The sequence below is a fragment of the Bicyclus anynana genome, chromosome 5 (assembly GCF_947172395.1).
Source record: "Bicyclus anynana chromosome 5, ilBicAnyn1.1, whole genome shotgun sequence".
Taxonomy (NCBI): Eukaryota; Metazoa; Arthropoda; class Insecta; order Lepidoptera; family Nymphalidae; genus Bicyclus; species Bicyclus anynana.
The window spans coordinates 4421107-4443744 of record NC_069087.1 but is presented as its reverse complement, the minus strand read 5'-3'; the positions used below and the strand labels follow the sequence as shown (position 1 = coordinate 4443744).

The 22638-nt window shown below is 35.4% G+C and overlaps 1 protein-coding gene across 1 annotated transcript in view; it reads left to right on the top strand.

Moving 5' to 3' along the window:
* LOC112051338 (uncharacterized) overlaps positions 1-22638 on the top strand; it is a 167222-nt gene that overhangs the window by 74864 nt on the left and 69720 nt on the right. Inside the window, exon 3 of the mRNA XM_024089937.2 lies at positions 22468-22604. Coding sequence (XP_023945705.1) covers positions 22468-22604 — 137 coding nt within the window. The remainder of the gene's footprint in view (positions 1-22467; positions 22605-22638) is intronic.

Below are 22638 nucleotides of genomic sequence, written 5' to 3'. Positions count from 1 at the left end.
AATTTTGGAACAACATGATTATTTCGGCACTGCATATTATTGAGTCTTAAACGCTCTAATGCTTATTGGCAGAATAGGACTTGACATTACTCTATGTAATTAAATGTGACTGTACAAGAAATAGTCTGTAACAGGAAAAAAAACAAATAAATAAAGCTAAGAAGTGTATTTCATTATCACACATGTATATAACTTTTCACAAGTCGCCGCCGGAATAACAAATTTTCCTATCTCTTGCTACGAAAAATATATAAGGTGTCACAGACTATATTAAAAGTAGCGCATGTTCCAACGGAGTTGGTGATATGAGGAATTTAAATAGAAAATTCCAAAGTGAGCAACTGAAAACAATGGGAGAATTGTTGACTTACCCCATTGTATTCCCGCGAATAAAGGCTCTATGCTAAAAATGAGGTGAACGTAAAGTCTACCGTAGTATTTTAAGTACGGGTCAGCAGGATAATGAACAGTTAATATCCTTTGAATACCCATTCTAATATAGAACTTGCTGCAGTTCTAGAGATGCCAAGGTCTTTAAGCAAGTTATAGAGAGATTTTGCTGGTAATCCTCTACGGCGTACAAACTTACCACTTAATATCCATTTTAGGTAGTTCATTTGTTAGGTCATAATATTTATTCACTTTAACGCTGTGTTATATAAATGACTAGCGGATCCGGTCAAGCTACAACCCTACACTACCCTACTCTCTAACTGTACTGGTAAACATGCACTTTTTTCCTCCCTGATCTTTTAATTTAACTTATTAATCCAAATTACGCTTGTATGTGTATGTTTTATTTATTATTTATTATTATTTTTGAATTATTTTGTTTATTTATTTTTCTTTTGTCTTCCCTTAGATGCCGTCTTGTTTTTGTTTTGCAGGTTTTCATGTATGTATGTATGTGTGTATGTATGTGTGTATGTATGTATGTATGTATGTATGTATGTATGTATGTATGTATGTATATATGTATTTCTTTGTATATATGTATGATGTAGTTAAGTATAGTCTATGTATTATTGCTTAATATTTATGTATTTAAATTACTTAACTTTTCTTATTTTTTGTGTGCTGTTTCCCGAATCGGTGCTTACGTTTTTTTTTCTCTACCACAGTGGTTGTCTGGAAGAGATCGCTCTTTAGCGATAAGACCGCCATTTGTACATTAGTTTCTAAGTGTTATTATAAGTTAATGTTTATTTTTGTTTTTAATGTACAATAAAGTATATTTCTTCTTCTTCTTCTTTTTCTTCTCCTAACCCTGACCTACCCCTACTCTACTAAACTCTACTATCATCATGTCAATTTCATGTCAATGTCATAACGCTCTCGACGCTCAGAAGTTTTCATTTCCTGTTAACTCTGTTAGCTACCAGAATCAAGAATTATCGTAATTAAAAAGTTGATCGTCTCATCAAGATGAAACTACTCACGAAAAATGAACTTCAATCAGGTGTAATTTTTTACACCTGATATCTACGGATCCCTGACTACTAATCCTTTAGATCAACATTCAGCAATGCGACTTGCCAGAAATAAATATGACAGTTGTATTTCTCTAGACAAGCTCTATCACAAAACTCTGGAGGGCTATTCTGCAACTATTTTTTATACAACTCATAAGTGCGAGTTTCGAATTAAACTCTATCTCTCTCTTTCTATCGTGTTAGACAAAGACAGTTAGAGGTGAATTCGAAACTCGCACTTGCGAGCTACACAAAACATCGTTACAGGATAGCCCTAACAAAAATGTAATAGAACATAGAAACATACAAAGTAATAAATGTAAATAAATATTATGACCTTACATTTCAGAATTCTCTTTTGTAAAATTAAGCAAATAAGTTAAAGTAGAACCACTGTTAGTACAGCTTTTATCTTATTTAATAAGTGTAGCTTGAGTTTTGAGCTCTCCCTTATCTAGTTAATTCATACTAGCTATGAAAGTTATTGCAATTTAAATTGGAGCCGAAAGGTTCGTTTGCCTGTTCGGCTTTGTTGGTTTTGGGCGAATATTTACGGCCCAAAGGCTTTGCTGGTGGATTTTTCAAATGTCATTTCAAGAAACGCTCAACACTATTGTTTTATTTAAACAAAAACGGTAATTACATTTGTGAGGATAAACTGGAGAATTTTATGAGTAAATATTTCGATAAGCTTCTGTTTTATTTTTTCATCGTCATCCTTTTTTACAAACCTTTGTACTTTACCCGCTCGTTCTTTACTCGTTCAATCTAATTTTTAGTTTAAATAGGGTAGTTGACTCATATCAAATTTTAATATAAACAATGTTAATCTCTTGTAGTACATGGAATATGGGTCCGAAATATATCGATATCAATTAATAAAAGTTAAGGATTTCTTATAAAACTTAATTCAAATATCACGTATTTTTTCAAATTTTCCAATCGTCAAAAACGCTGTACGTCTTAAATTATATTAACTTAAATTATATATGCTTATACTTTTATTTAAATATAAGCATATATTGTTACGCTTTCAAGGATGAAATACCTAACTGATTTTAAAAAATATTTTACCAATGAAAAGCTATCAATCAGTTTCATAGGCTGCATTTTATTCCCGTAACTCCACAGAAACTTCTCGTTTCTACACGGGTTAAAGCGTAGCGCATATTCCGGTTTCTTAAATAAAGTAGAAAAGCCCGTCATTCCTCCCGGCGTACCGTGCCGAGGGTCTGAAAATTCATTCTTAAATCGATAAAGTTATCCAAGGTCGCTTATTATAAAAGCTCGCCCTAATTTCAGTCAACCGCCCCCATATCTGGGAGCTCATCAATCAACGCGACAAAGTTGTGAAAGCCCGAGTATAACGGGAATGGTGCATTGTTTTTTTACGATTCATCTCTTTTATATTGTGCTGTACAAATTACATGTAAGCAACGTAAATGATTGTGCAACATTTTTTTCAATCAAAAAGTGTTATGACGTTATAAATAATACGTTTGCTTGAGGTTCAGTTTTTTATAAATCCCGCGGGAGTAATGAATTTTTCCGGGATAAAAAGTAGACTTTATGTACATCCAGGGTATAATCTCTTCTTAATCGTGCACTCTTGGCAGAGTGGTCGTGGTTGCAGCGATGAGCGACGCCTTTTGTGCAATGCTCCGCCACTTTTGGCACATCCTGAGCCCCGGAAAACTCAGAGCGCCGGTCGCTACGCGGGTCACAAGGCAAACGTTCTCTCGTAACCTATTAATATCTCGTAATCTATTTCGGTTCAAAAGTTCAACCAAAAACAGTTTTGTAGGTATTGCGTGAAAGAGTAACAAACATTCATTCATATAAACTTTCACGTATGTAATATTAACGGAATTAATTGGCTTGAGCCGTGATAGCCCAGTGGATATTATGAACCTCTATATATCTCTGCTACGATTCCGGAGGGTGTGGGTTCGAATCCGGTCCGGTACATGCACCTCCAACTTTTTAGTTGTGTGCATTTTAAGAAATAAAATATCACGTGTCTCAAACGGTGAAGGAAACACACCGTGAGGAAACCTGCATACCAGAGAATTTTCAGTGAAGTCTGCCAATCCGCATTGGGCCAACGTGGTAGACTATTGGTACTATATATTACTTTTTTTATTGAAAGTATGCAGCAAAATGCTGAGTTGGGGCCTTTTTCTAGGTTGTGCCACATATTACAGGGCATTATTTAGTGCTCCACTGTTTGAGTGGACAGTTAAGCCATAATATGTTATAATCTAGATTTAATGTGATATGTGGCATTACTTAAAAATAAATATCTTTTCTTTCTTTCTTTCTATTAGCCTAACCCCTCTCATTCTGAGAGCAGACTCGAGCTCAGCAGTGAGCCGAGTATGGGTTGATAATGATGATGATGATGAATTATATAAATTTTCAATTATATATACGTAATTCTCATCAATGCTCCCGGGTATGTAGGATCATAAAGTAGCATTGTCGCTATTTAAACTAAAACATTTTGGGAGAAGTATATATTTTTGTATTAATTAAGTAGGCAGTTTTACCGGTTAGTAAACCAGTCAGTAGATAATTAGGATTATGCATTACTTAGCCTAGCATTTCAGAATCTTAATTATTTGAAAACTAAACTATTAAACTTCTCTTGTTAAAGCTATTCCAAGATTTTTTCCATCTGCAAACGTTTCCTATTACTTTCTTTTAAGATTTCTTTTTATTTTATATCAACTAGGCCACACTACTCTCCGATACTTCAAACTGTAATAAGCTCCAATCTGATAAGTTGTAAAGTAGGGTCGGCAGAAAATATTTAGGCCAAGACGTTGAGCGAATTTAGAGCACTCCAATGCTCGATGTAGTTCCGACTTTTAGCTATTGAACGCAGGCTTATGCTCAAACGGTTTCAGATTCCAGAACCTATTACGTCATAACTTGTTAACTACTAGCTTTTGTTCGCGGTTATGGTGAAGTTGAACTCATACCGTAAAAGCAACTTTTAGTCTTAATACTGGGCTATGGGAACGTTTTGCATACAATCACATGCAACTGGCGGTCTTTTATTGGGCTATGGTGGGCTATAATCACATGCAACCACCGGTCTTTGGCAGCCTCCGTGACGTAGTATGCTCGGTGGATTTACAAGTCGGAGGTCCTGTATTCGATCATCGGCTGGGCCGATTGAGGTTTTCTTAAATGGTCCAGGTCTCGCTGGTGAGCGGCCTCGTTACCAACCTACTAGCAAATATGTACCGCCAAGTGATTTAGCATTCCGGTACGATGTCGTGTAGAAACCGAAAGGGATTGGATTTGGATGTGGATGTGGATTTTCATCTTAGATTGCATCATCACTTACCTCAAGAATAAAAAAAAAATCTTGTAACTTGTAAGTTAATATTTAAAAGAAGAATGAACCAGTTTACTTTATTCATATTGATAAGCAACATAGTGTCCAACTAAATTAACTCGAGCGCATAAATTAGATAAGCCGTATTGTTCCAGAGGGCGTGGAAACCAGCTCGCTTGACTTAAGCCTTGTTTACAACCAGATAAGCTATAGACATAATGTTGGATGCACGTCTGTTGCTATTACTGTAAATACGCCTAATGGCGAATAATTTGCTTCTGCGAGCATTATATGGAAACTAGCTATTTTCCGCGTGTTTAATCGTATTATATGCAACTAGCTACTCGTATTATACGCGTGATTAATCGTTTTTTTTTTGTATACCATTCGGGACTTTTTTCTGGATTGTAAATTATAATCTATTTTGAATTTTTTAATTACATTTAAATGTAAATATGTGTTCTCACTTCGCAGCAAATAAAGAATTGAACTCAATTGAATTGAATTGAGTTGAATAATTTACTGAATAATTTCACCGCGGCTAGTTGCCTCGACTGGTGACAGAAGGGCTGGTTCATTTTTTGCGCAAAGAATCAGTCTGGCTGTCCTGCGCGGAAATGCAGCCAGTATTCTTGCCACCATTCCAAGTGGGCATGATTTATATAGTTATTAGGATAAGTTAGCTTAAGTTCCGTATTGTATTCTTTATCAATTAAAAAAAAAATTAAATGTTGAATTGATTTGGAATTGCACTGCCGAGGTGGTCGAGGCATCAGACACAATAGTGCTTACTGCTTAGGCAAGAAAAACGTTTGTTCTTTCTTTCTATTGAAATGTATTAGATGCAACACAATTTTATGCCTCTACGATAATAATATATTGGTAATTTTTTTCCACCTAATAACACTCCCCGTTTATTTGAAAAACGATACATTATGAAACTTAGGTGATAAGTATACTATGAATAATTATCTTGTTCTAACGGTAATATAAATCATGCTTTTAATAATTTCAAGTTTATGGTATAGGTAGAATTTTCTATTGTGGTTTGATTGTAGCACACATTAACTAATGTTGTTATCATTTTCAAAATGCAACTCAAAAATAACGTTTCTTATTTAGAAATTATTGATTGTAATTTTGTGCTCAAAATATTTTCTACATAAAATAGGAGATCGCAGCAAAACCTTGCGTCACCCATTTATAAAAAGTTGTATCCGTTGATCCGTCAAAATAGTCCAATTTCCAAGAAATGGAGTTCGTAGTCGAAAGGGGAATTGATTTCGAACCGTTTCTGAACGTAAACAATTTTATTACCTAATAGGAACGTTTGTATTTTGCAGAAATACAAATTTCTTTATCCAATAGCCAGATTAACCCAATCACACTAACATTATAAAGGCGAAAGTTAGTGCGTAAGTCTGTGTGAAATTGTGTGTGTAGTGTTTATAATAGTGTATAGTAATGTTTGTAATAGTGTGTGTGTATGTTTGTTCCTCTCCTCCTTGCGCTGCAGTTACTGAAGAGATTTCGCTGAAATTTGGAATGGAAATAGATTTTACTTTGGATTAACACATAGGCTACTTTTTCCTCTATCCCAGAAAAATTTATGGTTCCCGTGGATTTGTGAAAAACTGAATTCCACGCGGACGAAGTCACGGGCGTCCGCTAGTATACTAGCGGATAACCGTTACTTCGCGTGAAAATCTGTTTTTTTTTTACAAATCCCGCAGGAACCTTTGTTTTTTTTTTTACAAACCCGGTAAAATCATTACTTTTCCGGGATAAAAAGTACTTTATGCTTCAAGGTTTAATTTATCTCTATACCAAAGCTTACAAATATTTCCCTATATTTATTTCATATTAAAACAATATGCGAGTAGATACCATTTCTATGGTAAATAACATAGAAAAATCTAGTAACATCAACAACGGTATACCAAAGATCATTCAATTTGGTTCTGTGGTTTAACCATCAAAAGGTAACTGAATTAATTACTTTCGCTTCTATTTATTAAATGGATGGGAAGGGAGGAGTGGGAGTATGGATGGATGGATTTTACATTAGTATGGATAATGTTAGAAGTTAAGTAAAGTTTATCTGGATATAGCTAACATTAGCGAATACTTTCGGGTAAAATCCGAAAAACAAATCTATACTAATATTATAAAGCTGAAGAGTTTGTTTGTTTGATTGAACGCGCTAATCTCAGAAACTATTGGTCCGATTTGAAAAATTCTTTCAGTGTTAGATAGCCCATCTATCGAGGAAGGCTATAGGCTATTTTATCCCCGTATTCCTACGGAAATGGGAACCACACGGGTGAAACCGCGCGGCGTCAGCTACTCAACTTTAAAATCAAACTATTTATTTTTTCTTGGCCTAACGTGGGACTCAAATCTTGACCTCAGTAGGTATCATTAGCAGCACTATACATTAGACCAATGAGGCAATTTTCCCTAAAAGAAAAAAATTATGTAGAAGATCGGAAAATTCTCGCTCCGTATTCGCCTAATAATAAGTACCTATTTTATAAGTAGGGTCAGCAAAACGTAGGCTTGGATTGAACGAATTTAGAGCACTTAACTGGTCGATAGTTTCGACGATTGAACACAGTCGCCGCTTGAAAGGTTTCACAATCTTTTAGGTTATGTTGGGGCGAAAACGTTTTATGCTGAAAGTAATATAATTTATACAAATGGTTTTTCACACAAATCTCTCAGAAACCACGTATTTTTCCGGGTTGAAAAGTAGCTTATGTGTGAATCCAGACTATATAATATATAATCTATCTCTACTAAAAATTTTAGGTGATTCAGTTCAGTAGCCGAGGCGTGAAAGAGTAACAAACATTCATATCATCAAAATCATCATGTTTACGCAAATCTCGGGAATCCATGGATTTTTTCGGCATAAAAAGTAGCCTATGTGTTAATCCAGGCTATAGTCTATCTCTACTTCAAATTTCAAGTGATTCGGTTCAGTAGCCGAGGCGTGAAAGAGTATCAAACATTCATACCATGAAAATCATCTTGTTTTCGGATTTCTCGGAGTCGGTTTTTTCTGGATAAAAATTAAGTTCACGTGTTAATTCAGAACAAAATCTATTTCCATTCCAAATTTCAGCCTAATCGCTTCAGTAGTAGTGGCGTTAAAGAGTAACAAACATCCAAACAAACACACAACACACATTAATCAAATCTAATACAATTTTTTATTTATCGATACATCAGGTATATATACAAAGTATACAGTATATTAAATTATCTAATGAATAAATAAGATAATAGGTATAATTAAATGTCAGAGTAATACATTAATATATTGCGTACTAGCGGATGCCCGCGACTTCGTCCGCGTGAAACTCGATGTAAAATATCTACCCTACCCCTACCCTACCCTACCCCTACCCTACCCCTACCCTACCCCTACCCTACCCCTACCCTACCCCTACCCTACCCCTACCCTACCCCTACCCTACCCCTACCCTACCCCTACCCTACCCCTACCCTACCCCTACCCTACCCCTACCCTACCCCTACCCTACCCCTACCCTACCCTACCCCTACCCTACCCCTACCCTACCCCTACCCTACCCTTACCCTACCCTTACCCTACCCCTACCCTACCCCTACCCTACCCCTACCCTACCCCTACCCTACCCCTACCCTACCCCTACCCTACCCCTACCCTACCCCTACCCTACCCCTACCCTACCCCTACCCTACCCCTACCCTACCCCTACCCTACCCCTACCCTACCCCTACCCTACCCCTACCCTACCCCTACCCTACCCCTACCCTACCCCTACCCTACCCCTACCCTACCCCTACCCTACCCCTACCCTACCCCTACCCTACCCCTACCCTACCCCTACCCTACCCCTACCCTACCCCTACCCTACCGCTACCCTACCCCTACCCTATCCCTATACCATACCCCTACCCTACCACTACCCTATCCTAGGATTTAGGGGTTTGAAAAATAGATGTTGGCCGATTCTCAGACCTACTGAATATGCACAAAAAATTTCATCAAAATCGGTCGAGCCGTTTCGGGGGAGTTCCAGTTCGAACACCGCGACACGAGAATTTTATATATTAGAGATAGATATAGCCTATAGCATTCTCGTTAATGGTCTTTCCAACACTGCTATACCGTTTTTAACAAAAAACATTTTTGCCAATCTTTTCTTCCCTGCATTATAGCAGCTCGGAATTAATAAAATAGGGCTTGAAAATTATGGCCAAACCACTTATTAGCCATAAACCACTTATGGCTAAGGGTATATTAACCTTGTATATCTGTAAAGGCAGCACGCTATCTTAGACTCCATCATCTCTTATCATGAGATTGATTTTCACTAAATAAAAAGCCTTAGTTACATCTCTTAATATACTCGAACATATAGATTTAATTACTTGCATCATATGCCTTGTTTATAACTAGATTAGTCATTAGCGGATGGCTGATCCGTATTTGTAGCTATTACATGAACATAACAAAATATTATTATCTGAAATTTGCATGACTAAATTCAGACTCACTAATGCAGGCAATATATTACGTTCCTCTATTTCAGATTCCTTTGACGTATTCTCGGTTTGAATAGTCTATTTAGCTTCAGCATATTATATGCATATTTACTTGTAACATACGGTTTACTTGACATTTTGAGTCTTTAGACGGTATTATGTTATGGTTTTAGGTTTTGAATTACGCTAATATTGTAAAGACGAAAGTTTATGTGTATGTTTGTCACTTACTTCTTCTGCTTCACGTCGCAACTATCTACTAAACGGATAATATTCAGATTGGAGATAGATTACTTATATAATGGATAATTACATAGGCATACGAAAATTGTGAAAAGCAGAATTTTGCGAAATATCAAAACAAAGTCACGGGTATCCACTGATCGAACATAAAATAAAATATATATGTCTGGTATTGATTTACCGTAAACGACGTCTTCAACCCTACTGAAATCGGTTACAAGTCCGAGATCCGCTGGTGGCTGACTCCTTGCTATATGATAGTTAATCTTGGTTTAGGTACATCTGATAGTATCAGCGCTATCTATATACTTGATCAATATTGTTGTTAAAGGGTAGAACTGTATTAGCTAGTTAAGCGGTCATTCCGCTAACAATTGATAGTGTTACTTTGTGTATCTGTCATCCTTGACACGTAAAGCTTAATGAGATACACACACACACACACCTGAGACTACGGTTTCTCCGTTATCAGAAGTAGTATTTAGTCTGCTCCGCCGATATATATATTTTTTTAATTCTACCGTCTTTGTATATTCTAACAAATGGATGTCTTGCACTACTATGTTGTCTACTATTCTGTTTGATGGCGGTACCTACTATAAAATCATGGATAGCATGTTATTCTCTTATATAATACATATTTGAAGTCGTAAGCTCCATAGTTTCCTACCTAACTTACCTACTTTCAGCAAACAAACAGACAAACTTTCAGCTTTTATAAAATGAGAAAGATCTGCCTATGACAGGCTATCTATAATACCAAACAACGTCGTTTGACATTATGCTCTCAAAAATACCAATTTAAGTTCAGAAAGTTAATCCGGAAACAAGAATCGAAATAATATTTGCCAACGGGGAAATAAGCTTATTTCATTATTTTCACAACGACCTAGCTTTGTAAATGCATATCGTAGTGATTTTTATATATCCTCTTTGATGCGCATTTCACTGATTGTCACTTGTCTTCGCAAACGCTGGCTGTCAATGTTAAAGTCAATCAATGAATGAGATTATATGACTTAATATCCTCCAATACCCCTCGCCCAATACAGTTCCTTTATCTACTCAGTTTCCCAAATCCTGAAATGTTTAGTTTTGTAAGTATATTAATCTTATGATATTAAAATATGAACATACACTAAAATAGTTTTATGAGATGATGTCTCAACCTGAAACCTGAACTAAAATTGACAGCGCGATATACAAATGACAATAAGAACGCCATTACCAATTAATAATGAGCCAGTCATTAGCATCGCGTCTACGGGACTTTTTTTATGGCGCGGAGCATAATTGTCAAGTATCATTATTATCATAATTTGAGACTTTCTTCTCTAAGTAGATTATTTTTTATATAATTATGTAAATATTTATTTAATGCATGTCATAACAATGTAAACAAGCAAAAGGCATTCCGAAAACTAACTATATATTTAGGTATGTATAGGTATATATATAGGTAGGTAGGTATAAATATATAAAGGTAGATATAGGGAACCAAATATTAATATACGAGTATAAACTCAGACAACTATCGTTTCGCTTTGAGTTCGATTCAAAGAGTTTGTAAGTGACGCTATCGCCGAACGACACACAGAAACCAAACGATGAAACATCTAATATCGTTCATACTGGAATCAGAATGTGTTTACGAACAAACAAAATATCTTTGAGCAAACAACGTAGTGTTTGACGGGTCACTATATATCTGGTTGCGTTTTGGAGCGTGTAGGAACTCTGATCGACCATGTACGAGTAGATATTGGTGAATATGGACTCTACAACTCTGTTACATTCTTCAATACTCTTTGTGTTATACTATAGCACATGTTTTAAATATCTTTTGTTTGTTGGTTTAGTGTTTTGGAACGATGAACTGTTTTAATGTGACAAATTTATTGTCAATCTATACTGTAAAGTGTAGAACATTGATATATTTATTGGATATTCTTTTTTTTTATTCTCTACAGATAAGCCCTTGACTAATCTCACCTGATGGTAAGTGATGATGCAATCTAAGACGGAAGCGGGCTAACTTGTTTGGAGGAGGATTTAAATCTACACCAACTTCGGTTTCTACATGGCATCGTACCGGAACGCTAAATCGCTTGGCGGTACGTCTGTGTCGGTAGGGTGGTAACTAGCCACGAAAGCCTTCCACCAGCCAGACCTGGACCATATAAAATAAACCTCAATCAGTCCAGCCGGAGATCGAACCCAGGATCTCCGTCTTGTAAATCTACCGCGCATATGCATCCACTGCGCCATGGAGGCCGTCGAAAACCTCACCGAATTATAAGTGATGATTCAGTCTGACCTTGCAGGGTACTTTAAATAGATATAACTTCGTAAATACACGTTACTATTTCTTTCTTTCACTTTCTTTAATGCAATACTTACGAGTACGTCTTTGCCGGTAGAGTAGTGAATAACCATTACCCAATTATAATCTTCAATTACAAGGTATTTCTATTATTATACTTTTATGAGAAACTAGTAGACGCCGCGTGGTTGCCGTTACCGTTGGAATACGAAGATAAAATATAGCCTACCTCAATAAATGAGCTACCCAACACTGAAAGAATGTTTCAAATCGGACCAGTAGTTCCTGAGATTACCGCGTTCAAACAAACAAACAATCTCTTCAGCTTTATAATATTAGTATAGATAATATTTACTCGAGTAAATGGGCTTCCAGATTATTAATTTATTGACGACCTGCAGTGAATGTTAATTAATAGATGATCACAGTAATTAACAGATAAATCTGCGTTCGCACGCATTTATTCAGAGCTCCCTAATTGCGCACCCTGTATAGTATATCACAGCTGTAAATTCAAAAGCCTTAACGAATATATTTGCAGGCTGTAAAGCGCTGAGGGCTGTCTACATAAATGCCGGATTGCTACGGATTTAATTACTTGGAAGCAATCTCCACCAACCAAACCACATTACATTTCATATGTAACATATTTTAAATATGAAATAGAAAAAGTATTTTGCAAGTGAGTAAAATTACTAACATTTTATTTTGTGTCGGTTTTCTGTTATCATCAACATCATCATTATCAGCCGATGGACGTCCACTGCTCGACATGGGCCTCCTTCAAAGACCTTCCCTTCATAACCCATTTGATGTCACCGGCTCAATATTTTCTATCTAGGTTTCTGTAAGAAAAAAAGTCATTGCAGTTATAATAAAATCAGTTATAATCAGTTATAATAAAATAAAAATCAAGAATAACAATAGCTAAGGCTTTAAACGTTAATCATTTTCCCCTGTCCATACAAGATAACTGAATAGTTTGTGATACGAATGGATATGTCGATAGTCCAAAATGCTAAGCTATTTCAAATTGGAGCTTGGCGCATTGACTTTATTATTTAAAGTTAGCCCTTGACTACAATCTCATCTGGTGGTAAGTGATGATGCAATCTAAAGTGGAAGAGAGCCAACTTGTTAGGAGGAGGATGAAAATCCATACCCCTTTCGGTTTCTACACTATATCGTACCGAAACAGGAGGCCGTCAAAATGCTTGAAAATACAAAGTGAAGACGTATTTTCAAATAGTTTATTAGGTATGCGCAACTTCGAACATCAAAGAGCCAGATAGCCGCAATACAACAAAAGAACACAATACATTCATTCAGTACATTCGCTTAAAAATATTCATGTCCAACAAAGCGGATCCCGAAACAAAGGCATTCGCTGGCAGCACTTTTAAAGCCAGCCTGACTGGGAGCTCTCTCTTTGATTGCAATAATGCCTACAATACTTGGCCACTGGGACACGTTGGTATCGCACGAAGTACAAAGCAGTGAGTAGTGCCATATCGGTGTATCGCTGTGTTTCTGGGACGGAACTTGGCAGCGGAAGTGCCCTTTAGGTGATGCATTTCCGTTTCATGTTTTTTTTTGGTAACTAGTACTGTATTGCGCTTGACTGAATCTAATTCATACTTCGTTACTAGCATGGTGGTATTTGGCCTAACCTCAGCAGTGAGTCGAATATGGGTTAATAATGATGATGATGATCAAGTTAACCTGTCAAATTCTTATAGTTATTTATATGACATTAAAACACAATCAAACTTTTTAAAAATTTTGTTTGTCTGTCTGTTTGTCAGGCTGATCTCGGGAAATGGCTGAAGATATTTTAATAGGACCTTTACCAAGATATAGAGGAGATTACTGTGCAGCTTATAGGCTTTTATATCCCGAAAAAATCGGTATTTAAATATACATACATAGCAGACGTAAAGTTGTCGATAAAATACCCTGATATTTGTATATCAATAAACAATGTTAATCAATATAATGTTGCTATTTTCTGCAAATTCTGTTTCAACTGAAACAAACAAATTAATCAATGATTCTAAGTCCAATTTAACACTGTTGAGCGAATTGAGGTTATTTTGGAATCGTAGCAAAACGTGCGGTGAGAATGTTTCGTCGGATTTATTCATTGCTGCTAAAATTGGCAGATTTTTGAGAAAAACAGTAAAATAAAGTTGGTTGTTGGTTTGTTTATAGAATAAGATATAGAACCAATTTTTTCAGAATAGATAAAGATATTAAAAATCAAGTGGTGACCTTGTCATACAATTTTCAGTGGGCTTATCGAAGTGATAACTTCTTGCGGGACGGTTAACTGCTTCGTAACGTAACGCGTTACGATGCCACTCTGTCTGGCTTCTCTTTCTCTTACGCATACTGCAGCAGATTTAAGTTAATACCTCTGACGAGAGTCGCGAGATGCACACGTATTTTTTATCGGATGCACTAAAGCCTGGAAAATTGCTTGAAAAGAAAACGCTCCACAATCGCCGCATTCATAGTTTCTTCCGACTTGACATGACATACCTACACAAAGTTTGAGCAGTCATGAATAAATATCTTGTTCATGGGCCCAAAGACTAATAAACCTCTCCTACAATGCAATAGAAACTTTATCAATAGAATCATCCGGCATTATTCTCACTTTTTCACGGATTCGATTCTACAGGGTCTATAATTTGTCGCAGATAAAAAGTGCAGTAAAAACCTGACTTGATTTGTGCTCAGAAATCCCGAGGTGTTCAGAGAGCAACCGCTTCAGTGATATTTTAGCTAGACCATTTCGAGGATTCTTGAAATTTCTTACTCTAAAGCGTTTAAACCGGGCGTTAAAATATTCTGACGTGGTTGTAAAATATCTCTTGGATTATTCTGAAGTTGTTACTGATTATGCAAGCTGAATAGTTCCTGATTCGGTAAATATTTACATTCAATCGAATTACGAAATCACAAGTGTATTTATTAATGTGTATTTCAGTAGTAAAAGAAGAGTTCGTGTGGAAGTAGTTGTACACATAAAATCGGCTTTAGTTAATGCATCACTGTGTTGACACCGCCTTCAAAGTGATCAGAAGGTAGCACATACGATGTTATTTTTCGCTTTTTAGTTTATTTGTGTGATTTTGAAGTCGGTTAATTTTTTTTACTTTACTTTTTTATAATATAAAAAAATAAGGTTTTCCTCTAATCTATAAATACAAAAGCTATTTTTGGATTTCTTTTTAAAATTTTTGGTTCAATAGTTTCGGAGATAAATGGTAAATTTTCATATATTTAATTATTCACTTTTTTTTTATAAAATTAAAAGAAAATATATAATACACGTGATACTAGTGGACACCCGCGATTTTGTCACTACTCTCCCCTTCTCACACCCTACATCTACTGCCATACCCCTACTCAACCCTAAAGGCCCGAGTTGGGTGTGTGGGTTTGTGTAAGTGACTCTGGGTTTCTCCCTTAGACCATTAAAAAGAATGGACCTGTTTCGCACCCAAATTCACCAACAAAAAAGTCTGTCGTTTTTTGAGAGGGACGAGGTAAGCTCACATTACCGAAAACATTTAACACCATTATGTATATTCTGTGTCCATACACTACACACAACTACATAATTGACTAGCAATACACACACGCGTAATTTTTACACAGACTAACCAACACATCGCTTGGACTAGCCACAGAATATATATAGAATGTTCGATTACTAGATCGATTTTTTGCTGTTCCGTCAAAAGAATCCATTCTCTTTAGAAATCGTTTTTATTACAAATTTGATAAAATTATGGTAGAAATACTTACAAATGAAACGTTACTCCATCTTTTACTAAACTACAAGTTTTTGGCCGTTTTTTATGCCATTCAACTACACAAACCGGCATTTTTAGGGAGCTCTTTACACGACGAAAACGTTTACAACAATGAAACATCGATTCTATAGCAACAGTTTTTATGAACGCGTTAGATATTGATTCTTGATCTTTGACAGATGTGTAACGGTTTACGAGGCAGGTCCTTTCTTTTTAATGGTCTAAGGTTTCTCCTTTAAACTTTATTAGCCCAATAGATTTGCAAAAGAAATGACCGACAGACGGACAGACTGACCGAGTGATCATAAAAGGGTTCCATTTTTGTACATACGAGTATATTCATTAGGAATCCTAAAACAGTCTCTGTCCACTATTTACTTACTTGAGTATTGCGAGTTACAGCGCTTTAATATCGCTACACGTTCGAAATGCAGCACAGCCATATCAGTATATTATAGTATGAACCGTTTCTGGGGCAAAACTTGGCAGCGAGAGTGCCCTTCAACTGATGCATTTCGGTCTTTAGAAAATATTACTATTCTAGTTTCTGATACTGTGTTATGCAATGTGCATTTGTGGTGCATTATGTTAGACAGACAGACTGAGAGTTATTCGAAGAATTATTCGAAGTGCAGTATGTCTCTATAGTAGAAATATTCAGGGATTTTACTAAATTATCTAAAGTTTGATACCCCATTTGGTTATTATTACGACAAGCTTTTCGCTTGAAATAAACGTATACTTAAAGGAATACTGACTTACCTATAATTAAATTAATTTACCTTTAATTAAATTAATTTACCTTAATTTAAATTACCTACCTAATACAGAAAAACCGAGTATTAGTTTTTCAAATAAAAGTAGGTAGAACCGTCGTTGATATCGTCGTGGAATTCGGTTTTATTATGATAAAGGAGAAACACAGTCTCCATACAAACTCGGGCCTAAATTATACGAATGTTATAGAACTGAAAATTGGCCCTAAACTAGGACAAACAAGAAGAACTTATGAGGTCAATTTTCAAATAAATTTATATCTGTCTAATCAGTTAAATTACGTATACAGGTGAGCAATAATTCGTATGCCTTTGACAGTTTGACATAAAATTAATTGCAATAAGGATTCACACTAACTTGACACATCTAAACAAAATATGCTCTAATGAATGATACATGGCAATGACATCTCTATCATTGATTGACTTTGACATTGACTGCCCGCGTTTGCAAAGACAACTGACAATCAGTAAAATATGCATCGAAGATATATAAATCACTATAAAATGCATTCCCAAAGCTGGATCGTAATATATGGAAGAGTTTTATTCGGTCATGTTTTTTTTTTCTTGTTGAAAATTTCGTTGGTAAAATAAGATACTATTAAGGCAGAAGTTTGCTAGTGTAACATATACAATTTAACTTATTAACGAATCCAACACAGACAAAAGTAAGACAATGTAACAGTTACAGTAAACAAGTTGAATACGTGCTGAGAAACTTCTCACTAAGAGGAATGTAGGACTAATTGCCTTTACGCTCCACGCTTCACTTGGTAAAGTAAATGGACTTAATAGTTTTTGAGTTCAGTGAGACACATGAGACTTTTTAGATCACTTTTATATGGACCTAATAATAGGTAATGCGATTTTCTATCTACTATTCTTTTTAATATTGAATAGAAACAGGTTTTCTATGGAAGAGGTTCATTATAAAATGGTGACTACATTATTTATTTTGCTATTAACAGCGAAAATCTGACGAATACAACTGACAAAGTGATCCAGACAAACATTAACTGAAAGTAAAGATACACTTTTTGATTCTAATAAAATTATATGATAATTCTATGTTAAAGGTTTTGTTTTTTAATTGCATATCAAAAAACCATAAAGACAACAATAAACAAATTTAAAAAATCGTTTGTACTCGGCTGGATTACTGGAGTAGTGCGAACTAGGCCTTATCCTTACCCTTAGTGCATGTTGCCGTAAGTTATATATTTCTTTACATTTTATTATAAGATTTTATTGTAACCTGTTGGTGTCCTGTTTATAAATAAATAAGTAAATAAATAAATAAATAAATAAATCTTGAGCAAAATTCTCAGGTATGCAACCTGAGAATTTTCTTAATTCTCTAGATGTGTGAAATTTGCCAATCCACATTGGGCCAGCATGGTGGACTAACCCTCTCATTCTAAGAGGAGATTCGTGCGCAACACTGACGCGCACGCGCGCGAACGTTGCTTGGTAATGGTGATTAGTATTTTAATGTACAAAAAAAAATATGTCAGTGCAATGCTTACCGGGTCAGCCATTAATAAATAATAGATAAATTTATATTTATTCTAAGCGTTCCACTCATTCTATTGTCGGCCATTTGCAAAAAAAATCCTTAACTGTGGGGCCACCTTCAAGAGTTTGCGCGCGCCAAGGTCACGCGTGATAATGATGATTTCATTAAAATGTTATATGGGAGCTATGTAAATAAACTTATTGGTTGGAATCATTATTAAACAAGCTAATTTTATTAAATTTAATTAATATAAATGCGAAACATGGTCTAGATAAATGCGAAACATGGCCTTACATGCATTACAAGCTTATAGCACGGACAGAACAAGACCATTATTTATGGCAACTGTAGAAAATTGCCTACAAAGGCAAAGTTGTGGCGTCTGAGACTTGTGTTTATTGTTTGAGCAATCCACTTGAGAGCATAACTACAACTTTGCACTCAACCAAGTGAAGTACAACTTGGCATTTACGCGGCGTACCAAAACTTAGTGTTCATTTACTAGAACTGTTGAGAGAGAAACGTTTTCATCATTCGGATTATATTAGCGGATGCCAGCGACTTCGTCCGCCTTTAGACCTCTTTAATCCGGCCCTAATCGCAAAATCCGTTCTTAGTGGATATCTACTGACTATAAACTACCTCCCTGCCAAATTTCAGCTTTGTACAAAGCGGTTTTCGAAATTTCGTGGTGAATGATCTTTCGCATTTATGTATTAAGATTACTATCTCAATGAGCAGTGAACGTGATAGCCCAGTGGATATGACCTCTGCCTATGATTCGCAGGACATAGGTTCGAATGTCATCTGGGCACGCATCTCCAGCTTTTCAGTTGTGTGCATTTTAAGAAATTAAATGCCACGTGTTTCAAACGGTGAAGGATAAACATCGTGAGGAAACTTGAATACCAGAGAATTTTCTCATTTGAAATTTCGTGTGTGAAGTCTGTCAATCCGCATTGGGCCAGCGTGGTGGACTATTAGCCTAACCCATCTAATTCTGAGTGGAGACTCGACCTCAGCAGTGAGCCGATTATGACGAATATGACGATCACAATTTAGATCGGATGCTGTCAACATGATACATCTTGAAGACTTGCAGAGCCGCTACATCAAATAGAAAAAGAATTTTTTTTATTACCTTGCTAAAATAATTCCTAACCGCACCTCAACAAGTTTCTTCCCTAAAAGCCCTTCAAAGCCAACGATACGCCCTTCAATTTAATACACATTTATTTATTGTTTGAGTAATAAACTTGAGAGCCCAGAACTTAGTTCAAGGGAAGAGCAATAGAAGGACCCGTTACGCCCAATGCTCGCCAAACTTTGCAGTGAAAGTGCTTACCTATATACAACTGTGTACCTACTATCTGCATAAGGGTCCGTTTACATTAAGATAACAGCGTTTGATTACCGAAGAGCAGTTTAAGGGTGTCTTATTGGGTCAAGGATGCGTAAAAGATAGCGTATGAAATCCACCAACAGGATTATTGATTGACACTTTTAAAACTCATTGTATCTTATCTCTTACAATAAGTTTTAAAAAATACAACACAATTATATTAATGCAAAATTAATTAGCATTTAAGCATACTTCTCTTAAAACAATTTAACGATTTGCGAAGTACCTACATTAACGAAACCAACTTAATTAGTCAAACTCTAAAAACTTCGATTTTGTTTTTTTTTAATAAAGTATATATTTTTGAACGTTACCAATGTTTCTTTTTCTCTTCAAAGTAAGCAAATGACTAACGTGGCCAAGTTGATAGATCAGATCTGGTTTTAACACGCTAGGCTTTAACCATGACTTACCAGTTAACCAATACTAATACTACCGGACTTAAGACGTATATAACCGTATAGTGGTATATACACTATACGGTTTAGCGTTCGGACTCTAATCAATCTATTCCGCTAAGTCCGTTTGGCTTTCTATGTAGTGGTAAGGTGACAGACTAAACGCTTTCGTGTGTACAATCGGCAGGTTCGTTTTCTTCAGTATATACACCAATTCTGTATCGTTACTTACGATACGAGTACAGTAAAAGCTCCTTATTCGCGCTTCCTTTATTCACGTTTTCACTATTCGCGGTTTCACTATCGCGGCAATTAAAATTGCGTCCCAATTCCTATAAACGCAAAATCTGCAAATTTAAACTTTAACTTGCAAATACCTATTGTAGAAATTGCGAATGGATGGTTGAAGAATGCCACTGCTTAAAATCACTCTGAATAGAGCTTTTAAAAAATGTCAAGCAAGAAAAAATTTCAAAATTCTTCAAACCATTATCTAAGGCTGAAGATAATAGTTAATCAATAACTTTATATATTTTTTATTAATTTTGTCACCCAAGAACGTATCCCTTAGAATCCCATATAAAATACCATTCCATATTCACGGTTTCTGTATCCGCGACACATTTAGAGAACGTATCCTCCACGAATAATGAGCTTTTACTGTAACATCTTGTTCACAGCTAATGTTTTGTCTATGATAAAAACATACAACGGCTTTAAATGCTGCTCAAGACCAATGTAAATGTACCTTTAAGTTAGGCGTGGTACATAAACGCTTCTCATTGTAATAAAGATAAATGTATTGTTTGGAGTTTGCGCCCTTCGCGTAGGGCTGTGACGGTGAATGTCGTTATACTTGCAATTGTTCGCCCTTATCTGGTTATCATTCTGTCACAACTCAACATTGAAGTGGGTTGCGTGCCTTGAGAATAAGGTAAAGGTAGAATAAGGCAGAGAGAATATTTTGGGAGGTAATGTGATAATCTAAATGTAGATCAAAGAGAAATGCCGTCACTGACACTGACATGTTTGTATACCTAATTCTTTTTTATCACAGCCAACAGATATATAAAAACCTCCTATGACGGTGTTTGTGATCACATTCCTTACAATACTTACTTATCTATACTCTCATACTAATATTATTAAGAGGTAAAGTTTGTGGTATTGTAGGAGGTAGGTAATCTTCGAAACTACTGAACCGATTTGGAAAATTCTTTTACCTCTAGGAAGCCACGTTACTTCTGAGTATAATAGGCTATATTTTATAATCGTTTTCTCACAAGAACGGGAACTACACGGGTACACTGCAAACGCTCGAAAATAATGTTTTACAACTTTGACTTACTAATATATTTCATACAGGTGATTATTATTAGATAATATACTTTTACTTACTAAATATAGATATTAGTGATACATTAGCTATCTTGTAAAATAGCGCTATCTATACTTGCTTACTTATTTATTTTTAAATAATTAAGCAATTTACAAATAAAAAATACTAAAGAGGAGATACGCAAGTTTACGTAGCTAGGCAGTTATTACATCCTTAAAATAAGTAAACTTTAGATACGTAGGTATATAACGAATTTATTATTTCTAGGAAAATGTGCATTTTATCGCAATAAATGTACAAAATATTATTTTAGCTTCATCACTCACGCCCATATTATGTAAAACTTTGAATAACTTTTATACGTGAGTCATACTTTATAGTCATAAAACCTCTCATTCATAATGACGCGCTGTTTGTCTAAAAGGAGAGGTCTCTTTTTTATCAAAAAAAAATGTATACTCTAAAGAGCCTCACCCACATGCTGTAACGATTTTAGAAATTTTTGTATCGTTAAAACATTTTTAGCATGAAATGTGTGTTTGAAAGTTTCTTTTCTTTATAACATCTACACTTACGTAATTGTAACATGTAGTGACGTAGTAGAGAGCTATTTGTATATGTTAAGCAAGTATGAAGTACAACCGCCATGTCTGTGTGTATTTATACATTATATAAGTATTTATATGTAGTATATGTAAATGAATATTCATCTATCTTAGTACCCATAACACAAGCTACTCTGTATGCTTACTTTGGGGCTAGATAGTGATGTGTATTGATTAAGTATATTTATTTATTTATTTATTTTATTTATGTATATTTTGGCTACCAAACATTTGTTTTGTTCTGTATAGTATTTTACTGATTATACAACATACATGCACAGGTATTTAAAATGATCCATCTGCTTTTCGTCTCAAGTATTTTAATTTAAAATTCAAATTTAAATTCAAAATTCGTCATTTTAAGTTTAAAAGCACTTGTGAAACGTCATATTTGACTATTTTTAAACTATAGACGTGTCCGGTTCAGAAGGCAAGCTCTGCTGAGAAGAATTGCCAATAAACTCAACAGTTACACTCTAAAATCATTATTCCTTATAATACTTATTACTATCATTACAAAAATATAACTTCTACTTATTATGTGAAGTATAAAAATACAATAATAATAATTTTATACGAGGAAGAATCATAGTCACAGAACACTAATGCTGGTGCATATAGTATTTTGATAGTTTAAGGTTATATTACCGTGGATGCGTGAGAAAAGTATACTTTTGTCCCCAGGTTGCAATAAGACGTATTACGGCGACATAGGCCGTACATACGAGGTGGAGTTGCATAGACCGAGAGAAGACCTCGTCCCCTACGTCTGCCTACTAACTATAACCGCTGCGGGGGGCATGCACGGAGATCTTGTACAGGTGAGTGAAGTTAGATAAATTTTACGAGGACTTT